This window comes from Myxine glutinosa, chromosome 2, assembly GCF_964187855.1.
Source record: "Myxine glutinosa chromosome 2, kmMyxGlut1.1, whole genome shotgun sequence".
Lineage (NCBI taxonomy): Eukaryota > Metazoa > Chordata > Myxini > Myxiniformes > Myxinidae > Myxine > Myxine glutinosa.
Genome location: NC_136262.1, coordinates 9,322,045 through 9,347,657, shown reverse-complemented (window position 1 = coordinate 9,347,657; position 25,613 = coordinate 9,322,045). Strand labels below are relative to the sequence as shown.

At 46.4% G+C, this 25,613-nt stretch overlaps 1 protein-coding gene across 2 annotated transcripts in view; it reads left to right on the top strand.

Annotated features, from left to right (window-relative positions):
* The window catches only part of ELMO1 (engulfment and cell motility 1), a 309,653-nt gene that overhangs the window by 114,890 nt on the left and 169,150 nt on the right, over positions 1 to 25,613 (top strand). For both annotated transcript variants that reach the window (XM_078772962.1, XM_078772961.1), the window contains exons 3-4: positions 3,396 to 3,524; positions 25,368 to 25,408. In XM_078772962.1, coding sequence (XP_078629088.1) covers positions 3,447 to 3,524; positions 25,368 to 25,408 — 119 coding nt within the window. In that variant the 5' untranslated portion in view covers positions 3,396 to 3,446. The remainder of the gene's footprint in view (positions 1 to 3,395; positions 3,525 to 25,367; positions 25,409 to 25,613) is intronic.

Genomic DNA, 25,613 nt, shown 5'->3' with positions numbered 1-25,613 from the left:
AAATTGACTGTAGACTGCGTCTTTGTCCCAAATTAACTGAACACTGCGTCTTTGTCCCAAATTGACGGTACCCTGTGCCTTCGTCCCAGATTGACTGTACACTGCGTCTTTGTCCCAAATTGACGGTACCCTGTGCCTTCGTCCCAGATTGACTGTACACTGCGTCTTTGTCCCAAATTGACGGTACCCTGTGTCTTCGTCCCAGATTGACTGTACACTGTGTCTTTGTCCCAAATTAACGGTACCCTGTGCCTTCGTCCCAAATTAACTGAACACTGCGTCTTTGTCCCAAATTGACGGTACCCTGTGTCTTCGTCCCAGATTGACTGTACACTGCGTCTTTGTCCCAAATTGACGGTACCCTGTGCCTTCGTCCCAGATTGACTGTACACTGCGTCTTTGTCCCAAATTAACGGTACCCTGTGCCTTCGTCCCAAATTGACTGTACACTGCGTCTTTGTCCCAAATTGACGGTACCCTGTGCCTTCGTCCCAGATTGACTGTACACTGCGTCTTTGTCCCAAATTGACGGTACCCTCTGTCTTTGTCCCAAATTGACTGTACACTGCGTCTTTGTCCCAAATTGACTGTACCCTGTGCCTTCGTCCCAGATTGACTGTACACTGCGTCTTTGTCCCAAATTGACTGTACACTGCGTCTTTGTCCCAAATTGACTGTACACTGCGTCTTTGTCCCAAATTAACTGTACCCTGTGCCTTCGTCCCAGATTGACTGTACACTGCGTCTTTGTCCCAAATTGACGGTACCCTGTGTCTTTGTCCCAAATTGACTGTAGACTGCGTCTTTGTCCCAAATTAACTGTACCCTGTGCCTTCGTCCCAGATTGACTGTACACTGCGTCTTTGTCCCAAATTGACTGTACCCTGTGCCTTCGTCCCAGATTGACTGTACACTGCGTCTTTGTCCCAAATTGACGGTACCCTGTGTCTTTGTCCCAAATTGACTGTACACTGCGTCTTTGTCCCAAATTAACTGTACCCTGTGCCTTCGTCCCAGATTGACTGTACACTGCGTCTTTGTCCCAAATTGACGGTACCCTGTGTCTTTGTCCCAAATTGACTGTAGACTGCGTCTTTGTCCCAAATTAACTGTACCCTGTGCCTTCGTCCCAGATTGACTGTACACTGCGTCTTTGTCCCAAATTGACTGTACCCTGTGCCTTCGTCCCAGATTGACTGTACACTGCGTCTTTGTCCCAAATTGACTGTACCCTGTGCCTTCGTCCCAGATTGACTGTACACTGCGTCTTTGTCCCAAATTGACTGTACCCTGTGCCTTCGTCCCAGATTGACTGTACACTTCGTCTTTGTCCCAAATTGACGGTACCCTGTGTCTTTGTCCCAAATTGACTGTACACTGCGTCTTTGTCCCAAATTAACTGTACCCTGTGCCTTCGTCCCAGATTGACTGTACACTGCGTCTTTGTCCCAAATTGACTGTACCCTGTGTCTTTGTCCCAAATTGACTGTACACTGCGTCTTTGTCCCAAATTAACTGTACCCTGTGCCTTCGTCCCAGATTGACTGTACACTGCGTCTTTGTCCCAAATTGACTGTACCCTGTGCCTTCGTCCCAGATTGACTGTACACTGCGTCTTTGTCCCAAATTGACTGTACCCTGTGCCTTCGTCCCAGATTGACTGTACACTGCGTCTTTGTCCCAAATTGACTGTACCCTGTGCCTTTGTCCCAGATTGAATGTACACTGCGTCTTTGTCCCAAATTGACGGTACCCTGTGTCTTCGTCCCAGATTGACTGTACACTGCGTCTTTGTCCCAAATTGACTGTACCCTGTGCCTTTGTCCCAAATTGACTGTACCCTGTGCCTTCGTCCCAGATTGACTGTACACTGCGTCTTTGTCCCAAATTGACGGTACCCTGTGTCTTTGTCCCAAATTGACTGTACACTGCGTCTTTGTCCCAAATTGACTGTACCCTGTGCCTTCGTCCCAGATTGACTGTACACTGCGTCTTTGTCCCAAATTGACTGTACCCTGTGTCTTTGTCCCAAATTGACTGTACACTGCGTCTTTGTCCCAAATTGACTGTACCCTGTGCATTCGTCCCAGATTGACTGTACCCTGTGTCTTTGTCCCAAATTGACTGTACCCTGTGTCTTTGTCCCAAATTGACTGTACACTGCGTCTTTGTCCCAAATTGACTGTACCCTGTGCCTTCGTCCCAGATTGACTGTACACTGCGTCTTTGTCCCAAATTGACTGTACCCTGTGCCTTCGTCCCAGATTGACTGTACACTGCGTCTTTGTCCCAAATTGACTGTACCCTGCGTCTTTGTCCCAAATTGACTGTACACTACGTCTTTGTCCCAAATTGACTGTACCCTGTGCCTTCGTCCCAGATTGACTGTACCCTGTGTCTTTGTCCCAAATTGACTGTACACTGCGTCTTTGTCCCAAATTGACTGTACCCTGCGTCTTTGTCCCAAATTGACTGTACCCTGTGTCTTTGTCCCAAATTGACTGTACACTGCGTCTTCGTCCCAAATTGACTGTACCCTGCGTCTTTGTCCCAAATTGACTGTACCCTGTGCCTTCGTCCCAGATTGACTGTACACCGCGTCTTTGTCCCAAATTGACTGTACCCTGTGCCTTTGTCCCAAATTGACTGTACCCTGTGTCTTTGTCCCAAATTGACTGGAAGGAATACAGAATATTACTTAAGATTGTTGGACAGCTGCATGTGTGATTCTACTCCTTCAATGTCTTGATCTTCTCAGGATTTGCATATTTAACCTCTCTGTTTGACCCTTTTTTGCAACCTTCTATTTTGGAGAATGATCCCGCTTGTGCCTGTCAATATACAGGATGTTTTCTCCAATGTGTAGTGCTTTTCATTGACTGCATGGGTTCCATTAATGGTCAAACTGGGAGTGCCACAATAGCATTGTTTAGTCTGCAAAGTGGAAAGCCCTATCAGGTTGATATGCAATTTTCCCACATGGAATTGCTACTCTCTTTCCGTTACTGCTTCCGGGGCACTACCTGCCAACCATAGGAGCATTGCATGCTCGGTCAGGGTCGCCCAGATAGTTCAGATGGCAGAGCACTGGTACGTTTCACCAGAGGACCTGGGTTCGATTCCTGGTCTGGGCGTGTAATATTCCCGCATATATCAATTTAATTATTTATAATCCTGTTCATTAATGTAATATAATAATTTGGCAAGGATGCTGTCCAAAGGTCTGTGCTGTTGGATCTCTTAAACCAACTCGAACTCACCTTCGCTGCTGCACCCATCCCCATTATACCTATTCTGTTGTTCTGTCCTAATCACTGTCTTGGTTACACAGAAACGACTGAAAATTTCTTGATTGAGTATATTTCTGGGTTTACTAAACAAATGTTGTTTTTCAGGTTTAACATCAACAGGAGTGACAGTGTCACCCAAGTCACCCAAGAACCGTGATGCCACCCCCGCAAGATCTCATCAAAGTGGCCATTCAGTATCCAGGCCAGTTTCCACTTTTCATTGTGATTAACCAGGTGAGACGATCATCCTAGATGATTTGTAGGTTGTATTACTTTTATTGTTATTACTGGATTGATTAATGTTATAGCTGATCCAAAGTGCAGAACGAAAGGCTATGCAGATAGTTTTATCCCTCGTGCTGTCTCGCTCTGGAATTCACTACCTGCAACATGCTTCCCATTATCCTACGATCTACTCAACTTCAAGAGGAATGTCATTTCCTGCTTCCTACATCTTTGAGGTTTAATCACATTTTGCCTGACTTCTGCTACTTCCTGTGTCTTCAATGTTTTCTTGTTATTTTTTCTTTATTTATTTATTTTATTTTGTGTTGCTTTATCCTTATCTTTTTCTAACCTTTCCTTCGCTCCTTACCTTGAGTGGCTTTATGCCTTGTTTGGGGCGATCTCCATAAATAAAATGTGTTAACGATACATTTTAAATACAAACATAATGCATTTGTTCATTGTACAAGACTTTATTCAAGACAACATAAAAGACTTAAATAAATAAGGGGGAAAAATAATTCAACCCAGATGGGATTTGAACCCACAATCCACAGCTTGGGAGTCTAATGCTTTATCCATTAGGCCATTGAGCCAGCATGTTTGAAATTTTTAAATATATATATATTTTAAAGGGGTATAAAGTGTGCACATATGTATATTTATACATACAATATACAGTACAAGTAGAAGCCGACAAACGTATTTTCAGTCCCCATGTTAAATTTGCATACAGAGAAACGATCCCATATAAAGAGAGGGGCGCTTTGCGCCTCCCTTTGATTATTCAAGATGATATAAAATACTTCAAAAAGTAAGAGGAAAAAAAGTATTCAACCCATATGGGACTCAAACCTACACTCCCCAGCTTGGGAGTCTGATACCTTATCCATTAGGCCATAAACCCAGCACATTAGATTTGCGTAATAACATTTTGAAGAGTTATAAATTATGTATATATTTATATATATTTAATTTTAAAACAAAAACGAGAGCACTTTGCTGGAATTTGTTTTGAAAGCCATTAACTAGACCAATTGGTTGATGTACTAGTATATTCCAAGTTTCAGCTAGTTTCAATGTATAGCCCTTGAGATATGAGCGCCAAAGCATTTTGGGTGGACGGACGGATGGACAGACACCGTGATTTTGAGGGTTTTCTAGGTAAAACTCAAGAATGTGGAAACATACGTTGCTGAAATTTGGAACATACTCTTATTACCTCAATGTACAAAGCATTTACTTCTGAAATTTGCAGCTGAATTTGTCCAGTGGAAGCCGAGAAACGTATGTTCAGTCCCCAGGTTAAAGCTGTATACAGAGAAACGATCCCTATATAAAGGAGGGGTGCTTTGCTCGTCTCTTTGATGTGTATATGTATATGTGTGTATATATATATATATATATATATATATATATATATATATATATATATATATATATATTTATATTTATATATATATATATATTGTTGCGGATATGAGGATTGTGTTTTTTTATTGTGTTGTATTGTATAGTAAATTGTTGTAAATATCACCCTCTGTAAAATGTAATGATTCCTTGTAAATACCTCCGTAATGTAAAGGTCAAAGGGCGTCTCGGTAGTTATTCCATAAACACCACATTGCAGGACACGATAAAACCCTTGTTCAGTAGCTTATATCTTATTATGTGTCTTAGGGTAAGGCTGTGTCTCCCATTAATTTAAATACTCCATTGCACCAAGTGAAATAAGAGTAGATCCCCTTTCATTTCATTTCAATGGCCAACTGCATTTTGGGCGGTTTTCTTCAACCACCATTGGCCACGAGGCAGGGTTGGGGAAGAAAGGCGGGTCCCCACCTCGTCAGAGAGGGGAGGAGTGGCCCGGCCCCGAACAACCAACCAAGCACGAGGGGTTTGGTTTGAGAGGGCGGAGGAAGAGGGATCGGGGAGGTTCGCAAAGGTTCAAGGGTGGGGCTATATATAGCCCATGAGAGACGCCCCGAAGAGAGACGAGTACAAAGGAAAGAGCTGGGTCGTCAGAGCAAGAGCGCGTAGAGAGGTCCATGACAAGAACTGAGTTGGTCGTCAGGGGTGGTCAGTGGTTGCGTTGAATGGTTGCGTTGAGTTGTCGGTGGAGAAAGAGTGGTTGGACAAAAGAAAGAGAGAGGAGAGAACCCGTCACGCCAGACCCCCCACCAGCGCGTCGGCTCCACCAAGCAGCTCCGACCCATGATCCCGCGCACACGACAGGCCCGGTGGCATCAGCGGCCGTCGAGGTCCAGCCCGACGTCCCGTGCGGGATCAAGCTCCAGCCAGCTCCGTGCCGTCCTCCCCCTCCAGCCACACACCTCCTTCCAGCCAATCCACTCTGCAATTCCCCGTGTGAGTCGTCTTTGTTTGTTCTGTCCTGGGTAGTAACTAAGTCTGTATAAGCTAGTAATTTTCACTGTGTCACCTGCGTCTCATGTCCCCTGTAAATAATCGTGACTGCTCTTTTTGCTTATGTGTGTAAATAATAATAAATCCCGTTACTCTTCTGTACGTCTTCTTCCTCTTTGCATTCGGTCGCTTTAGAGTTTTCCGGATTGAGTAGCTGTGGCGCGATACGGCCAATGTTGGGTGAATCGGGTTTAGTGGAGAACAACTGTTCGGCCACGGTTATACCTCCGCTCGGTAAAATAACATCTAATCCGCGGACCGTAACAATATATTGTTACTGATCGCGGTTTAGGATGTTGTTTGCCGAGCGAAGGCTCCGCGACCGAACAGTTGTTCCCCGACTCACCCGATTCACCCAGAACTTTGGCCGTATCGCACCGCGGCTGCCCAATCTGGAAAGGACTAAAACGACGAAATGCAAAGAGGAAAAGGAATCAAACGAGAAGACGGACAGAAGAGTAATTGGATTTATTATACACACAAGCAAAAAGAAAGCAGTCACGTTTATTTACAACACATAAGACGCAGGTGACACAGTGCAAATACTAGCTTATACAGACTTAATTAACCCAGGGACAGAACAAACAAAACAAACTCACGTACACAAGAAGGGTGGAAAGGCAGGAGGTGGATGGCTGGAGGGAGAGGAAGGTCCAAGGGGGTCCTGCAGCACGATCGGCGCGTTTAGCAGCCGCCGTTCCTTCGCGGCCCTGCTCAAAACCGCCGTCCAGGCCCCAAGCGGCTGTTGGGTGTTGTTGCTGCTGTGGCCGCCGCTTGCTTTGCCAGGACTCGTCTGACTCGTCTGGTCCAAACCCTCAACTCAACAACACTCTTGCACGTCTCCCTGTCCAACCACTCTTTCTCTCTTGGTCCAACCACTCTTTCTCTTTCTTGGTCCAACCACTCTTTCTCTTTCTTGGTCCACTCACTCCTCACCACCGACTCTTCACCACTGACTCTCAACGCAACCGACTCCTCACCACCGACTCCTCACCACCGACTCCTCACCACCGACTCCGCACCACCGACTCCTCACCACCGACTCTTCACCACCGACTCTTCACCACCGACTTCTCAACGCCACTTGCGCCCGCGCCTTTATAGCGCCTCCAGCGATCAAGCCGCCGGCCTTCAGGACACGCCCATCGGTGTGCTCACCTCGGCCCTGGTTGGTCACGCGACCCTCTGGCTCCGCCCTTGATGACGACGGGCGGGCACGCCCCTCTTCCCCGACCCGAGCACATGTTCAATGGTGGTTTTGGAGGGGATGTAATTGGCAATCGAGGCTTGGCAATGACGAAAGGGGTTGTGAAAGGAAATGGAGATTTTGGGGATGGGAATGAAAGGGGATCTATTCTCTTTCACTGGTGCAATGGAGTACTTCAATTAATGGGAGACGCAGCCTTACCCTAAAACACAGAATAAGATATAACTATCAAACAGGGGTATTCTATTATTGGCTGACGTGTATGCTTGTGGACTAATTATGGGATGCCCTTTCACCTTTACACAGCTCCGGAGGCAGGGGGGCGCAGAATAAACAATAATAATAATAATAAAGCACACAATCAAAAAAATACAGTCCTCATATCCGCAACAATATATATATATACAGACTTGGCATTTAATATGGAATTATTTTTTTTCTTGACTTGGGTTTACTTTCTGAACTCAGTATATCAATCTGGTGAGTTTATTTTACCCTTTGGTGATGTCTTTGTTGAAAGAACCATGTCACTGATTGTCTTTCGCAGCAAGAAGTCAATAACAGGATTATATCACAGGTGGCGTGACAAAATGTAAGGACAGGTACATTTGACGATTGGCTTCACAATCGGGTATATAAGGGTTGTTGCGTTCTGTATTCGTGGAAAACAACTGCTGCACGTCTACAAAAGCTATTGCCGCTTCCTCTGGAGATGGTCCGTCAACTTGACAATGCTGTTTGTCACCGGAGTGGTGGCTTTACGAAATTCTGGCATGAAACAGCGTGCTATTGCTCGGCAGTATGGCATCACTCAAGGTCAGGTGTCAAAGATCCTGAAACGAAATGCTCAGAGGGGTGTCCCTACTCCAATACCAAGGCCAGGACGTCCACGCAGAACCACAAGGAGAGATGATCGCCAGCTGCACCGGTTAGTCCGCAATGGCCGTACCAAGTCAGCTAATCGGCTTAGGGCTGAGTGGCAACAACTGACAAATGTGCCTGTATCCAGAAGGCTAGTCAACCAACGACTAGTTCAAGCAGGCTATCGTGCCAGGCATCCCCTGCGAAAGCCACGCCTGACCAGACAACACAGCCAGCGCCGATTGCAGTGGGCCAGAGAGCACCGTCAATGGCAGCCAGGACACTGGAATCACGTGACCTTCAGTGACGAGTCTAGATTTCTGGTCTATCGTCAAGATGGCCGTGTCCGAGTGCGCAGACAAGTGCATGAAGCCCACAACGAAATTGTATAGTGCCAAGAGTCCAAGCTGGAGGTGGTGGGGTGACCGTTTGGGCTGCTTTTCATGCAGGGGGCAAAACTGACCTGGTTGTTCTGAATGGAAACCTGAACCAGTTCAAGTACAGGGTCATTCTGGAAGAAACATTGCTTCCATTTGCTCGTGCAGCCTTTCGAGGAAACTTTGTCTTCCAAGATGACAATGCACAGCCTCATCGTGCTCGCATGATCCAACACTTTCTTGCTGACCGTGGTGTAGAGCATATGGAGTGGCCTGCCATGTCCCCGGATATGAATCCGATAGAGAACTTGTGGGCAGAATTAACGCGTCAAATCGACAACTTAGACCAGCAGCCTGCTTCTGTGCGTGAATTGCAGCAGACTATTGTCACTGCATGGCAAGCGATTCCTGTCCAAACCTTGGCAAACCTCGTGAACAGCATGCCTCGACGTGTATGTGCTCTCCTGAATGCTCGTGGGGGTTACACGAAGTACTGAACTGTAATTTTACTGTCCGTAATCCCAGTCATAATTTAGCTTTTGTTTTTGTTGAAAAAATTTTGGCTAATGTGCAAATAAAGAGATACTTCTGGAAAACGTACAGAAGTTTAACACCGTACTGTCCGTGAATTGAGTTCGATATCAGTTTACATCACTTTCAAGGATCAATTTATTTGCTTCGAAATGTCAAATGTGGTTTTTGTTTCTTTTAAAGGTCACATTAACAAAATCTAGAATAATTTCAACATAATTCCAATGAACTTTTGGTTCTAAGTCATCTTGAAAAGTCAGTTCACCCCCACAAAAAAAATATTCCATATTAAATGCCAAGTCTGTATATATACATATATATATATATATATATATATATATATACTGAAACGCAAAAGAAACTTACCACCTTTGAAACCTTTAAATATCAACAATAACACTGCATGTAGTAAATGTGTGAACTTATTTGTGGACAATAGTGTCCTCACTGTCAGACAAAACAGTCACGGATGGTCACTTGAAACCTTCAATGGTCACTTCATAGCACAGCTGTTGAACAGCCGTTTTGACTGTCAGTGATTAGCCAAGGGGTACGGGATGATTTTAATGAGCTGCACGTGATGTCTTGATATTAGCTTTAAAAAGGCCAGTGCAAAATGGGCATTTCAATCGACATGCCATGATTGTCAAGGGATCAACGGCAGCGTGCCCTGGGCATGCTGCAAGGCGGACTGAAACTACCGTGAGGTGGCACGTCGCCTTGGCTGTTCACACCAGACGATATCGGCCCTGGTGGACAGAGACACCCTCCACAACTCTGCAGATGACAGACCTCGATCAGGGAGGCCAAGAGTCACCACTGCAAGGCAGGACAGGCAGATGGTCCCGAAGTCACCTGCGGGATCGATTCCGTCCAGCATCCCGCACTGCGGCAGAAAACTCCGGGGCGTGCAAACCCACGGATCTCCAATGATACTGCACGAAGACGACTGCATGACTATGGTCTGACTGCCAGAAGACCATACAGAGGCCCCGTGATGACGGTTGCCCATCGCCGCAACCGTCAGAGATGGTGCCAGCAGCATCAGCGGTGGACCTTGGCGCAGTGGAACGAGGTCGCTTTCAGCGAAGAGTCAAGGTTCTGTGTGGACAGTCCTGATGGGCGTGAGCGTGTTTGGAGAAGAACTGGCGAGCGATATGCCGATTGTTGCGTGCGTCAAGCCAACAGGTGGGGTGGCCCAAGTGTGATGGTGTGGGCAGCCATATCAGGCCGGTACAGGACGCCACTGGTGGTTGTGGATGGGAATCTTAACGCCCAGCGGTATGTGGATAACATCCTGCGACCTCTTCTGCTGCCATTCCTGCTAGACCACCCAGAACTGAGAACCTTTCAGCATGACAACGCTCGTCCCCATGCTGCTCGCTTTACCACTGCATTTCTCCAAGGCGAGAACATCAACACCATGCAGTGGCCTGCGCTCTCCCCTGACCTAAATCCCATAGAGCACCTGTGGGATGAGCTTGGGAGACGCGTAGTTGGCAGGGCCAGGACACGGGCAGAGCTGCTTCAGACATTGAGGACTGAGTGGGACAGAATCCAGCAGCAATCCATCCAAAGACTGGTAGGCAGTATACGCCGACGATGCACTGCCTGTATCCAAAACAATGGTGGCCATACACGCTATTGAAAGGGGACTGACATTGCACCCTGTGCTGTTCTGTACTGTAGAACAAACTGATGAGATGGTGTATCTTGGTCAAAAACTTGACATGTCATCAATAAAATGCCAATGTTTCAATTAGCAATTGTTGGTTTGTTTTATTTTGAACTGTTACAATTTTATTACATTTCAAACAAGTGGTAAGTTTCTTTTGCGTTTTCGGTCTTTTTGAAGTTGGTCAAAATGGTCAAAATGGTCAAATGTTTCGGTCAAAATGCCCATTTTGCACTGGCCTTTTTAAAGCCAATATCAAGACATCACGTGCAGCTCATTAAAATCATCCCGTACCCCTTGGGTAATCACTGACAGTCAAAACGGCTGTTCAACAGCTGTGCTATGAAGTGACCATTGAAGGTTCAAGTGACCATCCGTGACCGTTTTGTCTGACAGTGAGGACACTATTGTCCACAAATAAGTTAACACATTTACTATACGCAGTGTTATTGTTGATATTTAAAGGTTTCAAAGGTGGTAAGTTTCTTTTGTGTTTTCGGTCTTTTTGAAGTTGGTCAAAATGGTCAAATTTTTCGGTCAAAATGCCCATTTTGCTCTGGCCTTTTTAAAGCCAATATCAAGACATCACGTGCAGCTCATTAAAATCATCCCGTACCCCTTGGCTAATCACTGACAGTCAAAACGGCTGTTCAACAGCTGTGCTATGAAGTGACCATTGAAGGTTCAAGTGACCATCCGTGACCGTTTTGTCTGACAGCGAGGACACTATTGTCCACAAATAAGTTCACACATTTACTACACGCAGTGTTATTGTTGATATTTAAAGGTTTCAAAGGTGGTAAGTTTCTTTTGCGTTTCAGTATATATATATATATATATATATATATATATATATATATATATATATATATATATATGTATATATATGTATATATATATATGTATATATATATGTATATATATATGTATATGTATATATATATGTATATATATATGTATATATATATGTATATATATATGTATATATTTATGTATATATATATATATATATATATATATATGTATATATATATGCATATATATATATATGTATATATATATATATGTATATATATATATGCATATATATATATATGTATATATATATATATGTATATATATATATGCATATATATATATATGTATATATATATATATGTATATATATATATATATATATATATATATATATATATATATATATATATATATATATATATATATATATATATATATATATATATACTAGACGACCCATGACCCGTTGGGTCAATGTTATTATATATAATTAAGGGGTTACCATGGTTACAGTGGGGGTCAAAGGTCAACCTATGGCAAAGATATTTAATTTCCTCACACTTTCTAATAGAGAGGCAAAATGCCATATAAAACTAAATTTACTGGTTATAATTGCTTTTATTTATCAATCCTCACATAGAAGAGCAGTTTTTAGTAATGAGCAGTGAGGAGAAGACCCCTCAGCCAATGATGTCGCCCCTCAGCCAATGATGTCGCCCCTCAGCCAATGATGTCGCCCCTCAGCCAATGATGTCGCCCCTCAGCCAATGATGTCGCCCCTCAGCCAATGATGTCGCCCCTCAGCCAATGATGCCACCCCTCAGCCAATGATGCCGCCCCTCAGCCAATGATGTTGCCCCTCAGCCAATGATGTCGCCCCTCAGCCAATGATGTCGCCCCTCAGCCAATAATGCTACCCCTCAGCCAATGATGTCGCCCCTCAGCCAATGATGTCGCCCCTCAGCCAATGATGTCGCCCCTCAGCCAATGATGTCGCCCCTCAGCCAATGATGTCACCCCTCAGCCAATGATGTCGCCCCTCAGCCAATGATGTCGCCCCTCAGCCAATGATGTCGCCCCTAAGCCAATGATGTCGCCCCTCAGCCAATGATGCCGCCCCTCAGCCAATGATGTCGCCCCTCAGCCAATGATGTCGCCCCTCAGCCAATGATGTCACCCCTCAGCCAATGATGCTACACCTCAGCCAATGATGCTACCCCTCAGCCAATGATGCTACCCCTCAGCCAATGATGCTACCCCTCAGCCAATGATGCTACCCCTCAGCCAATGATGCTACCCCTCAGCCAATGATGCTACCCCTCAGCCAATGATGCTACCCCTCAGCCAATGATGCCACCCCTCAGCCAATGATGCTACCCCTCAGCCAATGATGCTACCCCTCAGCCAATGATGCTACACCTCAGCCAATGATGCTACACCTCAGCCAATGATGCTACCCCTCAGCCAATGATGCTACACCTCAGCCAATGATGCTACCCCTCAGCCAATGATGCCACCCCTCAGCCAATGATGCTACCCCTCAGCCAATGATGCTACCCCTCAGCCAATGATGCTACCCCTCAGCCAATGATGCTACACCTCAGCCAATGATGCTACCCCTCAGCCAATGATGCTACACCTCAGCCAATGATGCTACCCCTCAGCCAATGATGCTACACCTCAGCCAATGATGCTACCCCTCAGCCAATGATGCTACACCTCAGCCAATGATGCTACCCCTCAGCCAATGATGCTACACCTCAGCCAATGATGCTACACCTCAGCCAATGATGCTACCCCTCAGCCAATGATGTCGCCCCTCAGCCAATGATGTCGCCCCTCAGCCAATGATGCTACTCCTCAGCCAATGATGTCGCCCCTCAGCCAATGATGTCGCCCCTCAGCCAATGATGCTACCCCTCAGCCAATGATGTCGCCCCTCAGCCAATGATGCTACCCCTCAGCCAATGATGTTGCCCCTCAGCCAATGATGTCGCCCCTCAGCCAATGATGTCGCCCCTCAGCCAATGATGTCGCCCCTCAGCCAATGATGCTACCCCTCAGCCAATGATGCCGCCCCTCAGCCAATGATGCCGCCCCTCAGCCAATGATGTCGCCCCTCAGCCAATGATGTCGCCCCTCAGCCAATGATGTCGCCCCTCAGCCAATGATGTCCCCCCTCAGCCAATGATGTGACCCCTCAGCCAATGATGCTACCCCTCAGCCAATGATGCTACCCCTCAGCCAATGATGCTACCCCTCAGCCAATGATGCTTCACCTCAGCCAATGATGCTACCCCTCAGCCAATGATGTCGCCCCTCAGCCAATGATGCTACCCCTCAGCCAATGATGTCGCCCCTCAGCCAATGATGCTACACATCAGCCAATGATGCTACCCCTCAGCCAATGATGTTGCCCCTCAGCCAATGATGCTACCCCTCAGCCAATGATGTCGCCCCTCAGCCAATGATGTCGCCCCTCAGCCAATGATGCTACCCCTCAGCCAATGATGCTACCCCTCAGCCAATGATGTCGCTCCTCAGCCAATTATGCTACCCCTCAGCCAATGATGCTACCCCTCAGCCAATGATGCTACCCCTCAGCCAATGATGCTACCCCTCAGCCAATGATGCTACCCCTCAGCCAATGATGTCGCCCCTCAGCCAATGATGCTACCCCTCAGCCAATGATGCTACCCCTCAGCCAATGATGCTACCCCTCAGCCAATGATGCTACCCCTCAGCCAATGATGCTACACCTCAGCCAATGATGTCGCCCCTCAGCCAATGATGCTACCCCTCAGCCAATGATGTCGCCCCTCAGCCAATGATGTCGCCCCTCAGCCAATGATGCTACCCCTCAGCCAATGATGCTACCCCTCAGCCAATGATGTCGCCCCTCAGCCAATGATGCTACACCTCAGCCAATGATGCTACCCCTCAGCCAATGATGTCGCCCCTCAGCCAATGATGTCGCCCCTCAGCCAATGATGCTACCCCTCAGCCAATGATGCTACCCCTCAGCCAATGATGTCGCCCCTCAGCCAATGATGCTACCCCTCAGCCAATGATGTCGCCCCTCAGCCAATGATGTCGCCCCTCAGCCAATGATGCTACCCCTCAGCCAATGATGCCACCCCTCAGCCAATGATGCCACCCCTCAGCCAATGATGCTACCCCTCAGCCAATGATGTGACCCCTCAGCCAATGATGCTACACCTCAGCCAATGATGCTACCCCTCAGCCAATGATGCTACCCCTCAGCCAATGATGCTACCCCTCAGCCAATGATGCTACCCCTCAGCCAATGATGCTACACCTCAGCCAATGATGCTACACCTCAGCCAATGATGCTACCCCTCAGCCAATGATGCTACCCCTCAGCCAATGATGCTACCCCTCAGCCAATGATGCTACCCCTCAGCCAATGATGCTACCCCTCAGCCAATGATGCTACCCCTCAGCCAATGATGCTACGCCTCAGCCAATGATGCTACCCCTCAACCAATGATGATGATGATGCTACCCCTAGACGACCCATGACCCGTTGGGTCAATGTCAGTTTGAATAGATATGAGAATAGAATTAAAGCGAACGCTGGACATCATCAGGGAGATTATTTGAGCCAGCAAGCCATAAGGCTCACCTCTCCAGCGTTCTAAATCACTTACCTGTGACACGTGATTTCGGCCCTTATCTCCGATCACGTTGACGGAAATCACCACAGCATATCGTCAAGATCCCTCCAAAAGGCTCGTCTTTGTCACATACATCACGCAACGTGCGATCCACAGCCTCGAAACTCTCTCTCCTGATCATAGGACACTCATCCCACACGATGAGTTTTGTACTTCGAAAGAGGTCTGCGATAGTGGAATTTTTATCGATGTTGCATACGCCATCTTCCCTCGGTGTCAGAGGGATTTGGAACCTTGAGTGCGCTGTTCTTCCACCAGGCATGAGGGTAGCAGCTATGCCAGATGAGGCCACCGCAAGGGCAACTTCTCCACTCGCTCTCACTTTAGAGAGAATCAGGTTAATAAGAAACGTCTTCCCTGTGCCTCCAGGCGCGTCAATGAAAATCATTGATGACTGATTCGTGCGGATGTTGCTATTCGCGTCCATAGACGTGAGGTGTGATTCGTTGTCCGCGTCCGTAGCGCCGTCGGAGGGTTGATACGACATTCTTCCTGCAAATAGTATTGTGTTTGTGCTATCGTTTTGCCGATCATCAAATGACAAATAAATTACATTGTGAAAATTAAAGATTTCAAATAAACCTATTTAAAGTGTATGCGCATATAAATAATAAAAAAAATCGAAGAAATATCTCTCGGTAATTTCCTGAAACATATTTTACTTCCGGGTAATAATGTTGAATGAAATAACGAAGCTATATACTGTATGCCTGTTATTTTAGGCGGTGTATTTTCGTATATCAACGTGGCGCGATTTTTAAAATATATCTCTGCAATTTCCCGTGTGTGCGTGAATGTTCTCAATTATTTCTTTTACCGAGTCTAAAACCATCGATAAAAATGAAATCAGATGGCGACTTAGATTGAAGATAAAGGCGTGAAACAGACTCAATGGCCTTGAAGATACAAGCCTTTCAGAATTCATTTCGTTCTATAAACGGAAACTTTCATCGGATTTTCTTCCCGTTTTTTTTCAACCGAGTCTAAAACTATGTTAGCGACTGTGAAAAATGAAATGATATATCGAATTTGATTTGAAATAAAACAGAGAGAGAGCAAGACACCACGGGCCTACAAAACAGGCCTCAAAGCTATGCGAGTTAATAAAATGGTGGATATTACTACTCTCTCAAAGGGGTAAGCCACGCCCCCGGACTGATCGAATGTTACAAACAAACACGCAAGATTTCAATTTTATAATTATATATATATATATATATATATATATATATATATATATATATATATATATATATATATATATATATATATATATATATAATATATTACGGTTTCCGCGCGACCCTCCTGCCCTTACCAAGGGGAGATTAAGCCCCTTGTTCTTTTTGGGTCGACGCAACCGAGAGACTTGAATCGCCCCTCCCGGGCAAACGCAGGGTAGGGTTCCAGGACGATGTTCGCACGTACCTAAGCATCTGCGCCGCCGTGGAAGCGGGGAATCAAGCCTCGCACAAGCCATGCGTAATTTGAGTACACCGAGCGGATTGCGTACCACGTGGTCCGTGCAGTTACCTTTGGTATTGGAACCCGATTAGAGTGGTTTTATTCGTATCACGCTTCGTCAATAGATGGAAATGACGGGGACGATCGAATAGAAGGAAGAACACAGGTTTAATGATTATTTACACTATTATGTACAAGTCGAAGAGACACAGAGCAGCCTTATACAGTGTCTTAACTTATCCCCAGACATGGGCCCGATCACACTCACAGGGGGAAATGAAGGAAGGATGATGTTCAGGCGCTGAACGCGCCGACTTGGTCGTCCAGGAACCACTTCGCCCGGCGTGGCTCTCCCCGGTCACAGCACGTCCCTCGATGAAGGCAAGCAGGCGGCAGGAGGGATCCTTGCAGCGCGTCTCTCGAACAAAGGGCAGAGCAGGCAGGCGGGAAAATATGCGTCTCTCGCCAGGCTTGGCGGCTTCTCACAGCGCGATTAATTAACAGCGCGCTCTCACTCGCGTAACCCAATAGAGGTTCTGCCTCAAGCTCAACCAAGCGTTTAACTTGTAAGAGCGCCTTATAACTTGGTTCATGCGCGTCTTCTCTCTCTCTCTTTGAACTCTCTCTTTGGTTCAGCGCACCTCCCTCAGAACTCGTTCAACAAGTGCCTCTCCCTTCTCATAACTCAGAACTCTCGAACTTGTTCACAACCCAGCGCATGCCCTTCTCACAACTTGTTCAACGCGCGCCTCTCCCCTCATCACTCGTTCAAGCGCCTCTCCCTTCTCATAACTTCTCGAGCGCCTCTCTCCCCAGAACTCCGTGGGGAGCTTCGCGCAACGGGTTATATTGCCAACCCCCTTAGCTCGCTCGAATGTTCTAACCACGCCTCTTGACGCAGTGACGCAGCCACTCCCTTCGAGCCCTGATTGGCGGCTCGCTCTTACCATCGGCTTCTCCTCTGCCTTCCTTCGGTCTTGCCTTGACTTGCCAGGCTGCCTCGTGTTAATTTGCGCCAAAAGCCTAAGGTGGCATAAGGCGGCATAAGGCAATGAAAGGACCTAACTCTCATTATTCTACTCAACGCAAGACTAACACAGGAAAAGGACTATTCTCACACATACTAAGAAATAACTGAACTATCGCGAGGCTACATGTTGTTGTGTGACTAAACGATGAGGGGGGGGAATTAACCTCGATTGTACAAACTCAAAACCGCAACAATATATTGTTCAATAAGTTTGAGTTTGTACAATAAAGGTTAGTTTCCCCCCTCATAGTTTAGTCACACAACAACATGTAGCCTCGCTACTCGTTCAGTTATTTCTTCGTATGTGTGAGAATAGTCCTTTTCCTGTGTTAGTCTTGCGTTGAGTAGAATAATGAGAGTAGGTCCTCCATTGCCTTATGCCGCCTCCATTGCCGTATGCCGCCTCTATTGCCTTATGCCGCCTTATGCCTCCTTATGCTGCCTTTGGCTTTTTGGCGCGAATTAACACGTGTCAGGCCTGGCAAATCAAGGCAAGACCGAATGAGGGTGGCGGAGAAGCTGACGGCAAGCGCGAGCCGCCAATCAGGGCTCAAAGGGAGTGGCTGCGGCACTGCGTCACAGGATGTGGTTGGAACATTCGAGAGGGATAAGGGCGTGGCAATAAAACCCATTGCGCGGAGCCCCCATGAGCAGTTCTGCGAAGGGGTGAGCTTGCAAGTTATTAAAGTCCTGTGAGAGTTGAGCAGTTCAGGTAGAGGTGAGCTTGTGTGTTGAGTTATTGGAGAGGCGCTTGTTAATGAGAGTTACGAGTTCTGAGAAAAGACGCGCATGAACCCAGCTATAAGCGCTCGTACCAAATTGGACGCTCGGATGAGCTTGAGGCCGAGCCTCTATTGGGTTACGCGAGTGATGGCGCGCTGGTAACTAAACGTGCTGTGGAAAACCGCCAAGCCGGCGAGAGACGCGTACATTTCCCTCCTGCCTCATCTGCCCTTTGCTCGAGAGACGCGCTGCAAGGATCCCTTCCACCGCCTGCTTGCCTTCATCGCGGGACGTGCTGTGACCGTGGAGAGCCACGCCGGGCGAAGCCGTTCCTGGACGACCAAGGCAGCGAGTGAACACCATTCTACCTGCATTTCCCCTTTGTGACTGTGATCGGGCCCGTGTCTGGGGTTAATATGAGACTGATTAAGGCTGCTCTGTGTCTCTGCTTTCTACCGACTTGTACATACTTGTGTAAATAATAATTAAATAGTGTTCTTCCTTTATTCGACCATCTCGTGTTTTCCATCATTGACTAAGCGTGGTACGAATAGAACCGCTCGAATCGGGTCCCAATACTAACGGTAACTGCACGGACCACGTGGTAAGCAATCCGCTCGGTGTACCCAAATTACACATGGCTCGTGCGAGGCTTGATTCCCCGCTTCCGCGGCGGCGCAGGTATTTAGGTACGTGCGAGACTTGTCCCGAAACCCTACCTTGCGTTTGCCCGGGAGGGGCGTTTCAAGTCTCGGTTACGCCGGCCCAGAAAGAACAAGGGGCTTAATCTCCCCTTGGTAAGGGTAGGAAGGGCGGCGGAAAACCGTAACAATATATATATATATACACATACACAATATATATTTTTTTCTTTTCTTTAATATGTAAAGAGATGTTACTCCAAAAAGTATGTACACAAGGCAGGGATGATAAGAAATGATATTTTAGGGACAGCTTTCACAGGCCCCAGCTTCTCCATTTGGGGGTGGAGGGGACGGAGGTGTGGTGGGGAGTTGGAGAAGGGAAGGAGGACAAATTTACCTGTGTGAAGGATGCTTTAACCTCAGTGTTGCCCAGGTAAAAAAGGGAATTGTAATACTCTGCCACCACCACCAGGAGGCACTACACGGTACACATTTACATAGATAATTTACGCTCCCTCACCCCCAACCCTCCCGGCCTCCCACACCCCTGCGTGAGGCTGCTGCCACATAGCCTATGTTATCCTCCACAGAAAGTTGTATTTGTACTCCATGTATGGAGATTGTAACTTAAAATATGTCGCCATGCGTAGAACACATGCAAACAGAGAGAGATAGATCATTGCCTTTTATAGGTGTGTGTATGTATATATATACTTGTGTGTATATATATATATATATACATATACATATACATACACTGTATATATATATTGTGTGTGTGTGTGTGTGTGTGTGTGTGTGTGTCGAATGTGTGTGTGTGTGTGTGTGTGTGTGTGTGTGTGTGTGTGTGTGTGTGTGTGTGTGTGTGTGTGTGTGTGTTTGTGTGTCCTCGGAGATCGGTTTCTGAGGTTTGGGACATGGAATGTCGGGACAATGACAGCGAGATCAGGAGAAGTGGTGGAAGTATTGGTCAGAAGAAGAGTGGCCATATGTTGTGTGCAAGAGACGAGATGGAAGGGAAGTGGTGTGAGAATGGTGAAGGGTAGGCAGGGACAGAAATACAAGTCTGTGTGGCAAGGGTGCCCGGAGGGCGTGAATGGTGTTGGTGTCCTGTTTTCTGAGGAGTTTGTAGACAGTGTGGTGAGTGTGACTAGAGTGAGTGATAGGTTGATGATGGTTTAAATGATGATTGGAAAGCTCTTGGTGAACGTCATTTCAGGATATGCTCCGCAGGTTGGTCGGAGCGATGAAGAGAAGGACAAGTTCTGGTGTGCGATAGAGAAGCTGATGGAAAACGTGAAAGATGAGGAAGTTGTTGTGGTAGGAGGAGACCTAAATGGACATGTGGGAAGGAGTATGGACAGTTTTGAGGGAGTTCATGGGGGTTACGGATATATGGTGTGAGAAATGGAGAAGGTGAAAGGATTTTGGAGTTTGCTGATGGAGCTGATTTGTTGATTTGTAACACTCAGTTCCAGAAAGGGGATAATAAGCTTGTTATATACACATCAGGTGGGTCGACGACAACCGTTGACTACCTGATGGTGCGTAGGCGAGATAGGGGGCACCTCTGGGACACAAAGCTGATCCCGGGGGAGGAGGCTGTTTCACAGCACCACTTGGTTGTCTGCGACATAAGGGTGAAAGGTGCGTGGAGAGCTCGGCGGGTGAAGTACCAACCGAGAATGAAGGTGTGGAGATTGAAAGAGGTGACAGTAAGGGAGGCATTAAAAGAGAAGCTGAGTAGGGTAGAGGATGATGTGGTTGAGCTTGAACGTGGTTGGATGTCAATGAAAGATAGTCTGTTGGGAGCCGTTGGTGAGGTATGTGGATGGACAAAAGGACCACCGAGGCACTCGGAAACATGGTGGTGGGATGATGAAGTTGGAAAGAGGATTGACGAGAAGAGGAAGAAGTTCAAGGAGTGGCAGAAGGCGAAGGGTACGGGAGCAGAAAAGGCATAGCATGAAAGTTATAAGGCAGCCAAGAAGGCTGCAAAGAAAGAGGTAGCAAAGGCACAGGAGGCATGTAGGAAAATGTTCGGAGAACGCTTGGATTCGGAAGAGGGTCAGAGAGCTGTTTTCAGGATTGCAAAGCAGATAGCGAAAGAGAGGTGTGATGTGATGGGGGTGATGTGCTTGAAGGATGAAGTGGGACAAATCGTTGTGGACCCAGATGGAATTAAAGGAAGATGGAAAAGATATATGGAAATGCTGTTGAATACAGAGAATGAATGGGATGGCAACATTGAGAGTAACCCAGTTTTAGGACCGGCAGAGAAGATAACTGAGAAGGAAGTTGAGGAAGCGATAAAAGCAATGAAGAGTAGAAAAGCGGGAGGGCCGACGGGAGTTGTGGGAGATATGTTGAAGGCAGTGGGAAATTGGGGTGTGAAGAGAATGACAGAGATCTGCAATCTGGTGGTGAAAGAAGGCTGCATTCCAGTGGATTGGGAACTGAGTACCCTCGTCCCTCTATACAAGGGGAAAGGTGACCCTCTGGAGTGTGGCTCGTACCGAGCGATAAAGTTATTGGAGCATGGAATGAAGGTATTGGAAAGGGTGTTGAAGAGAAGGATAAGGAAGAAGGTGAAGATCGACGAAATGCAGTTTGGATTTATGCCAGGAAGAGGAACAACAGACGCGCTCTTTATTGTGAGGCAGTTGCAGGAGAAGTACATGGAGAAGAGGAAGAAGTTGTTTCTTGGGTTTGTTGATCTGGAGAAAGCATTCGATCGGGTTCCACGCGAAGTATTGACATGGGCATTGAGGAAGTTTAGAAGTGAAGGAATGGTTGATCAGAGTAGTGATGGCAATGTACAAAAGAGCGCGCACAGCTGTAAGGACGAAGGACGGGAACAGTGGTGAGTTTGAGGTGAAGGTGGGAGTGCGTCAGGGGTCGGTACTAAGTCCACTACTATTTGTAGCTGTGATGGAGGTGCTGGCTCAGAACGTAAAGGAGGGTTTACCGTGGGAGTTGTTGTATGCAGATGATCTGGTGTTGATTGTGGAAAGTATGGATGGACTGAAGGAAAAGATGAACAAGTGGAAGGAATGTATGGAGACAAAAGGTCTGAAGGTGAATAGAGGAAAGACGAAGGTGATGGCAAGTGGTAAAGCATGTGGTGAGGTGGAAAGAACTGGGATGTGGCCATGTGCTGTGTGCAGGAAGGGTGTCGGAGTGAACTCCATTCAATGTACAATGTGCGCTGAGTGGGTTCATAAAAAATGTAGTGGTCTGAGAGGGTCATTAACCAGTGTGGCAGCTACATTCAAATGTAAGGTGTGCACAGAGGGAGCTGCAGATGGAGGACATGTTGAGTTGGATCTTGGAGACGGCGTGAAGCTGGAAGGTGTGAAAATATTTTGCTACCTCGGAGACATGCTGAATGGAGAAGGTGGATCAGACTCGGCAACGGTTGCTCGAGTGAGATGTGCATGGAAGAAGTTTCGGGAACTGAGTGGCGTGCTGATGAGGAGGGGAGTGTCGTTGAAGCTGAAGGGAAAGGTGTATGCTGCATGTGTGAGAAGCGTTATGATTTATGGGAGCGAGACATGGGTAATGAACGTAGAGCAGCAATGAAGGCTGGAAAGGGTGGAAATGCGAATGGTTTGGTGGATGTGCGGAGTATCGTTGAGAGAGAGGAAGACAAATGATGAATTGCAAAAGATGATGGGAATAGAGCCTGTGATTGATGCTGTGAAGAGGAACAGGTTGAGATGGTTTGGTCATGTGTTGAGGAAGGATGAAAGTGACTGGTTGAGAAGAGTGATGGAAATGAATGTAGAAGGAAGTAGAGGATGGCGAAGACCGAGAAAGACTTGGCTAAAGATGGTGGAAGAAGAAATGCGGCAAGGGGGTTAACAAGGAGAGATGCAGAAAATCGGGCAAAATGGAGAAGATTGTCATGGGGACCGCAAGGCTAACCCCCGCTCTAGCAGGGAAAATGGCCTTCAAATGCATGTTGTTGTTTTTGTTATTCTGTGTGTGTGTGTGTGTGTGTGTGTGTGTGTGTGTGTGTGTGTGTGTGTGTGTGTGTGTGTGTGTGTGTGTGCGTGCGTGCGTGCGCCTTGTGTGTTCACACTGTATTGCTTGTGCAAGTTCTTCAAAAATCATTATTATTGGACAGCAAGTGGTTTTGTCCTTAATGGATTTTTTAGAAATAATTAAGGTGAGTTTAAAACTTCTTTGGGGAGGGTAAAAAGGAACGGGTTGGTGAATAAATGCATGTGACCTCATGGGGGCTACAAAGTGATGTGAAGGGCATCGAAAGAGCAAGTGGCGAAAGATCAGCTGAGACCTGGTATGTGATGCCACCCATATGTTTATATTACAGGAATACTTTGCATGCATCAGTCACTTGATTTCAGATGTCCTGAATTCTCAGGGTTTCTGATTCTGCCTGAAGACCATCGAGGGGTACAACAGCACAAGTGTTGCTAATCATTCCTGTATTTATTTTGCATTTATTTAAAATGTTATTGTTTACAAAATTTAATGTAATTAGAAACCTTTCTCGACAGTCGCATTTGTACACAGAGGATGTCAAGCACATTAGCAAATTATATTTTTTGTTTTTCATCAAAATGCCTTTTGTGTTGTGGATTGCACCAACATGAGATACAAAGGCAGAAAACTCTCTTAAATCATACCGAAGTAAAACGCCAACTTAATGCCATTATAAGGTAAATTGCGGCTAACAGGTAACTGATGTTTGGAGGGGTGGACCAGATCCCGCTCAATGTGCGTGCGTCTGACCAGAGACGATTTACCAACCGAGCCATCCATCCTTTACACCTGGTCTTCCATAAAGGTCTCCTATCAAAATAGAGCTCGCTTGTGATTGGCTTAAGAGAACCGACTACACCATGTGTATTATGCAAGCCAATCACTTGGCGGTGGTGCTTTTGACTTATCTTCAGAAATTTTGAATTTTACTTTCACAGTAAAAGTAGACAAGTTAGTTTAGAAAATTGACCTTTTAGACAGACATTAGTTTTCCTTCCAATTGAATATACATGCTCCCCATCTCCCAGAGAATCCAGAACAAAATCCTCCTCTTGACCTACAAAGCCCTCCATAACCTGGCCCCATCCTACCTGGCCGACCTCCTCTCCAGACACACTCCCACCCGCAACCTCCGCTCTGCTGGTACCAACCTCCTGACCCCCCCCCCCATCCGGACCAAATTCAGATCCTGGGGGGACAGGGCCTTCTCCATCGCTGCCCCCACCCTCTGGAACTCGCTACCTCACACCATCAGAGACTCCTCCTCACTCACCACATTCAAAACATCACTCAAGACCCACCTGTTCAGCACTGCATTCAACATTTAACCCGCAGCATTTAACCCCTGACAATCTCTTCTCCTTCTCCCTCCTTTGTGCTTTGAATATTTCCCTATTGATTCTTCTTTTTTGCAATTGTTTTTATGTTTTGCTATGCATTATGTTTTGCACTCTGTCAAAGCGTCTTTGGGCTTCCTGAAAAGCGCTATATAAAATAAATGCATTATTATTATTATTATTACACGCCTCCTTTTAGGGAAGTGTTTTGAAATCAAATGGTCTGTGATCGCAAATGAAAAAGATGATTTATTTTCTGTCATTGGTTCAACTTTTCATGTTCACGAGATTGCCTTGCTTGCATTTTGGTTCATGTTCATGAACAAAGTGTTGCTGTTGTGCAGTGGAGATCACGCGTTTGTACACGTGTTCCCGAAATGATTAGCATCATGTGCTTCTCTCCAGTACATGATGCTGTTGTAGAGGTTCTAGCTCTATGCCATGGTTGCCTGTGATTTGTTGTGCCGGTGCTATAGGCATGGACAGTGTTATGTTTGGCAGACTTTGCGAAGCAGCATGCCAGTAGGCGGAAATGGCTTTTCATTCCCCTGGCCGTTAATTGTTGCTGCTGTTTGTGGGATTGCTTTGGCTCACAACGAAGACAATCAGGCCTCTATTAGGATGCATTCATGCCTGAAATGTAGAGAAAGTGCCCTGGGGTAGTTAATGGCCTGTGATGGTTAGTTTCCTTGTACTTGTGTTTTATTCCATGCGACTAAATTGCATTGTGTGTATTTACACTGTGTGCCAGTTGTCTTATCATGACTCTTTCAATTTGTATTGCCCTCAGAAGGTTTAATAGATATCCATCAAAAGCATCGTATGATGTCGATAACTATCAGCGAAAGAATCATTGCTTGCTTTGAATGTTCGTATTGCAGACTGGGCGTGATCGGATGGTTTTGAGGGGCTGATGTGCAGGATTGAGCGAGGTTCTTATAATTAGTCGAGAAAGATAATTTGCACGTTCGGGTTTCACTCCCTGCAGTGATTCCATGGAGACGATGTTTGATGATTCGGAACTTTAAATAATGATTTAGGCTGTGCTGTCTAACACACTTCTTATCTTTTTCAGAAAGATCCTCTCAGCAATATCATCCAGGAGGTGTGCGAAAGGTAAATTGTTCAAAATATGTCCACCTAGCCTCCATTCTCCCTCTACACACACACACGCACACACACACACACACACACACACACACACACACACACACACACACACACACACACATACGGACATGGACGTGGATCCTTTCAGACCGGGTAGGTCTCTGTTCCATCTCCTGAAACCCAGCAACGTGTGGAGTTAGTAGGCGACAAC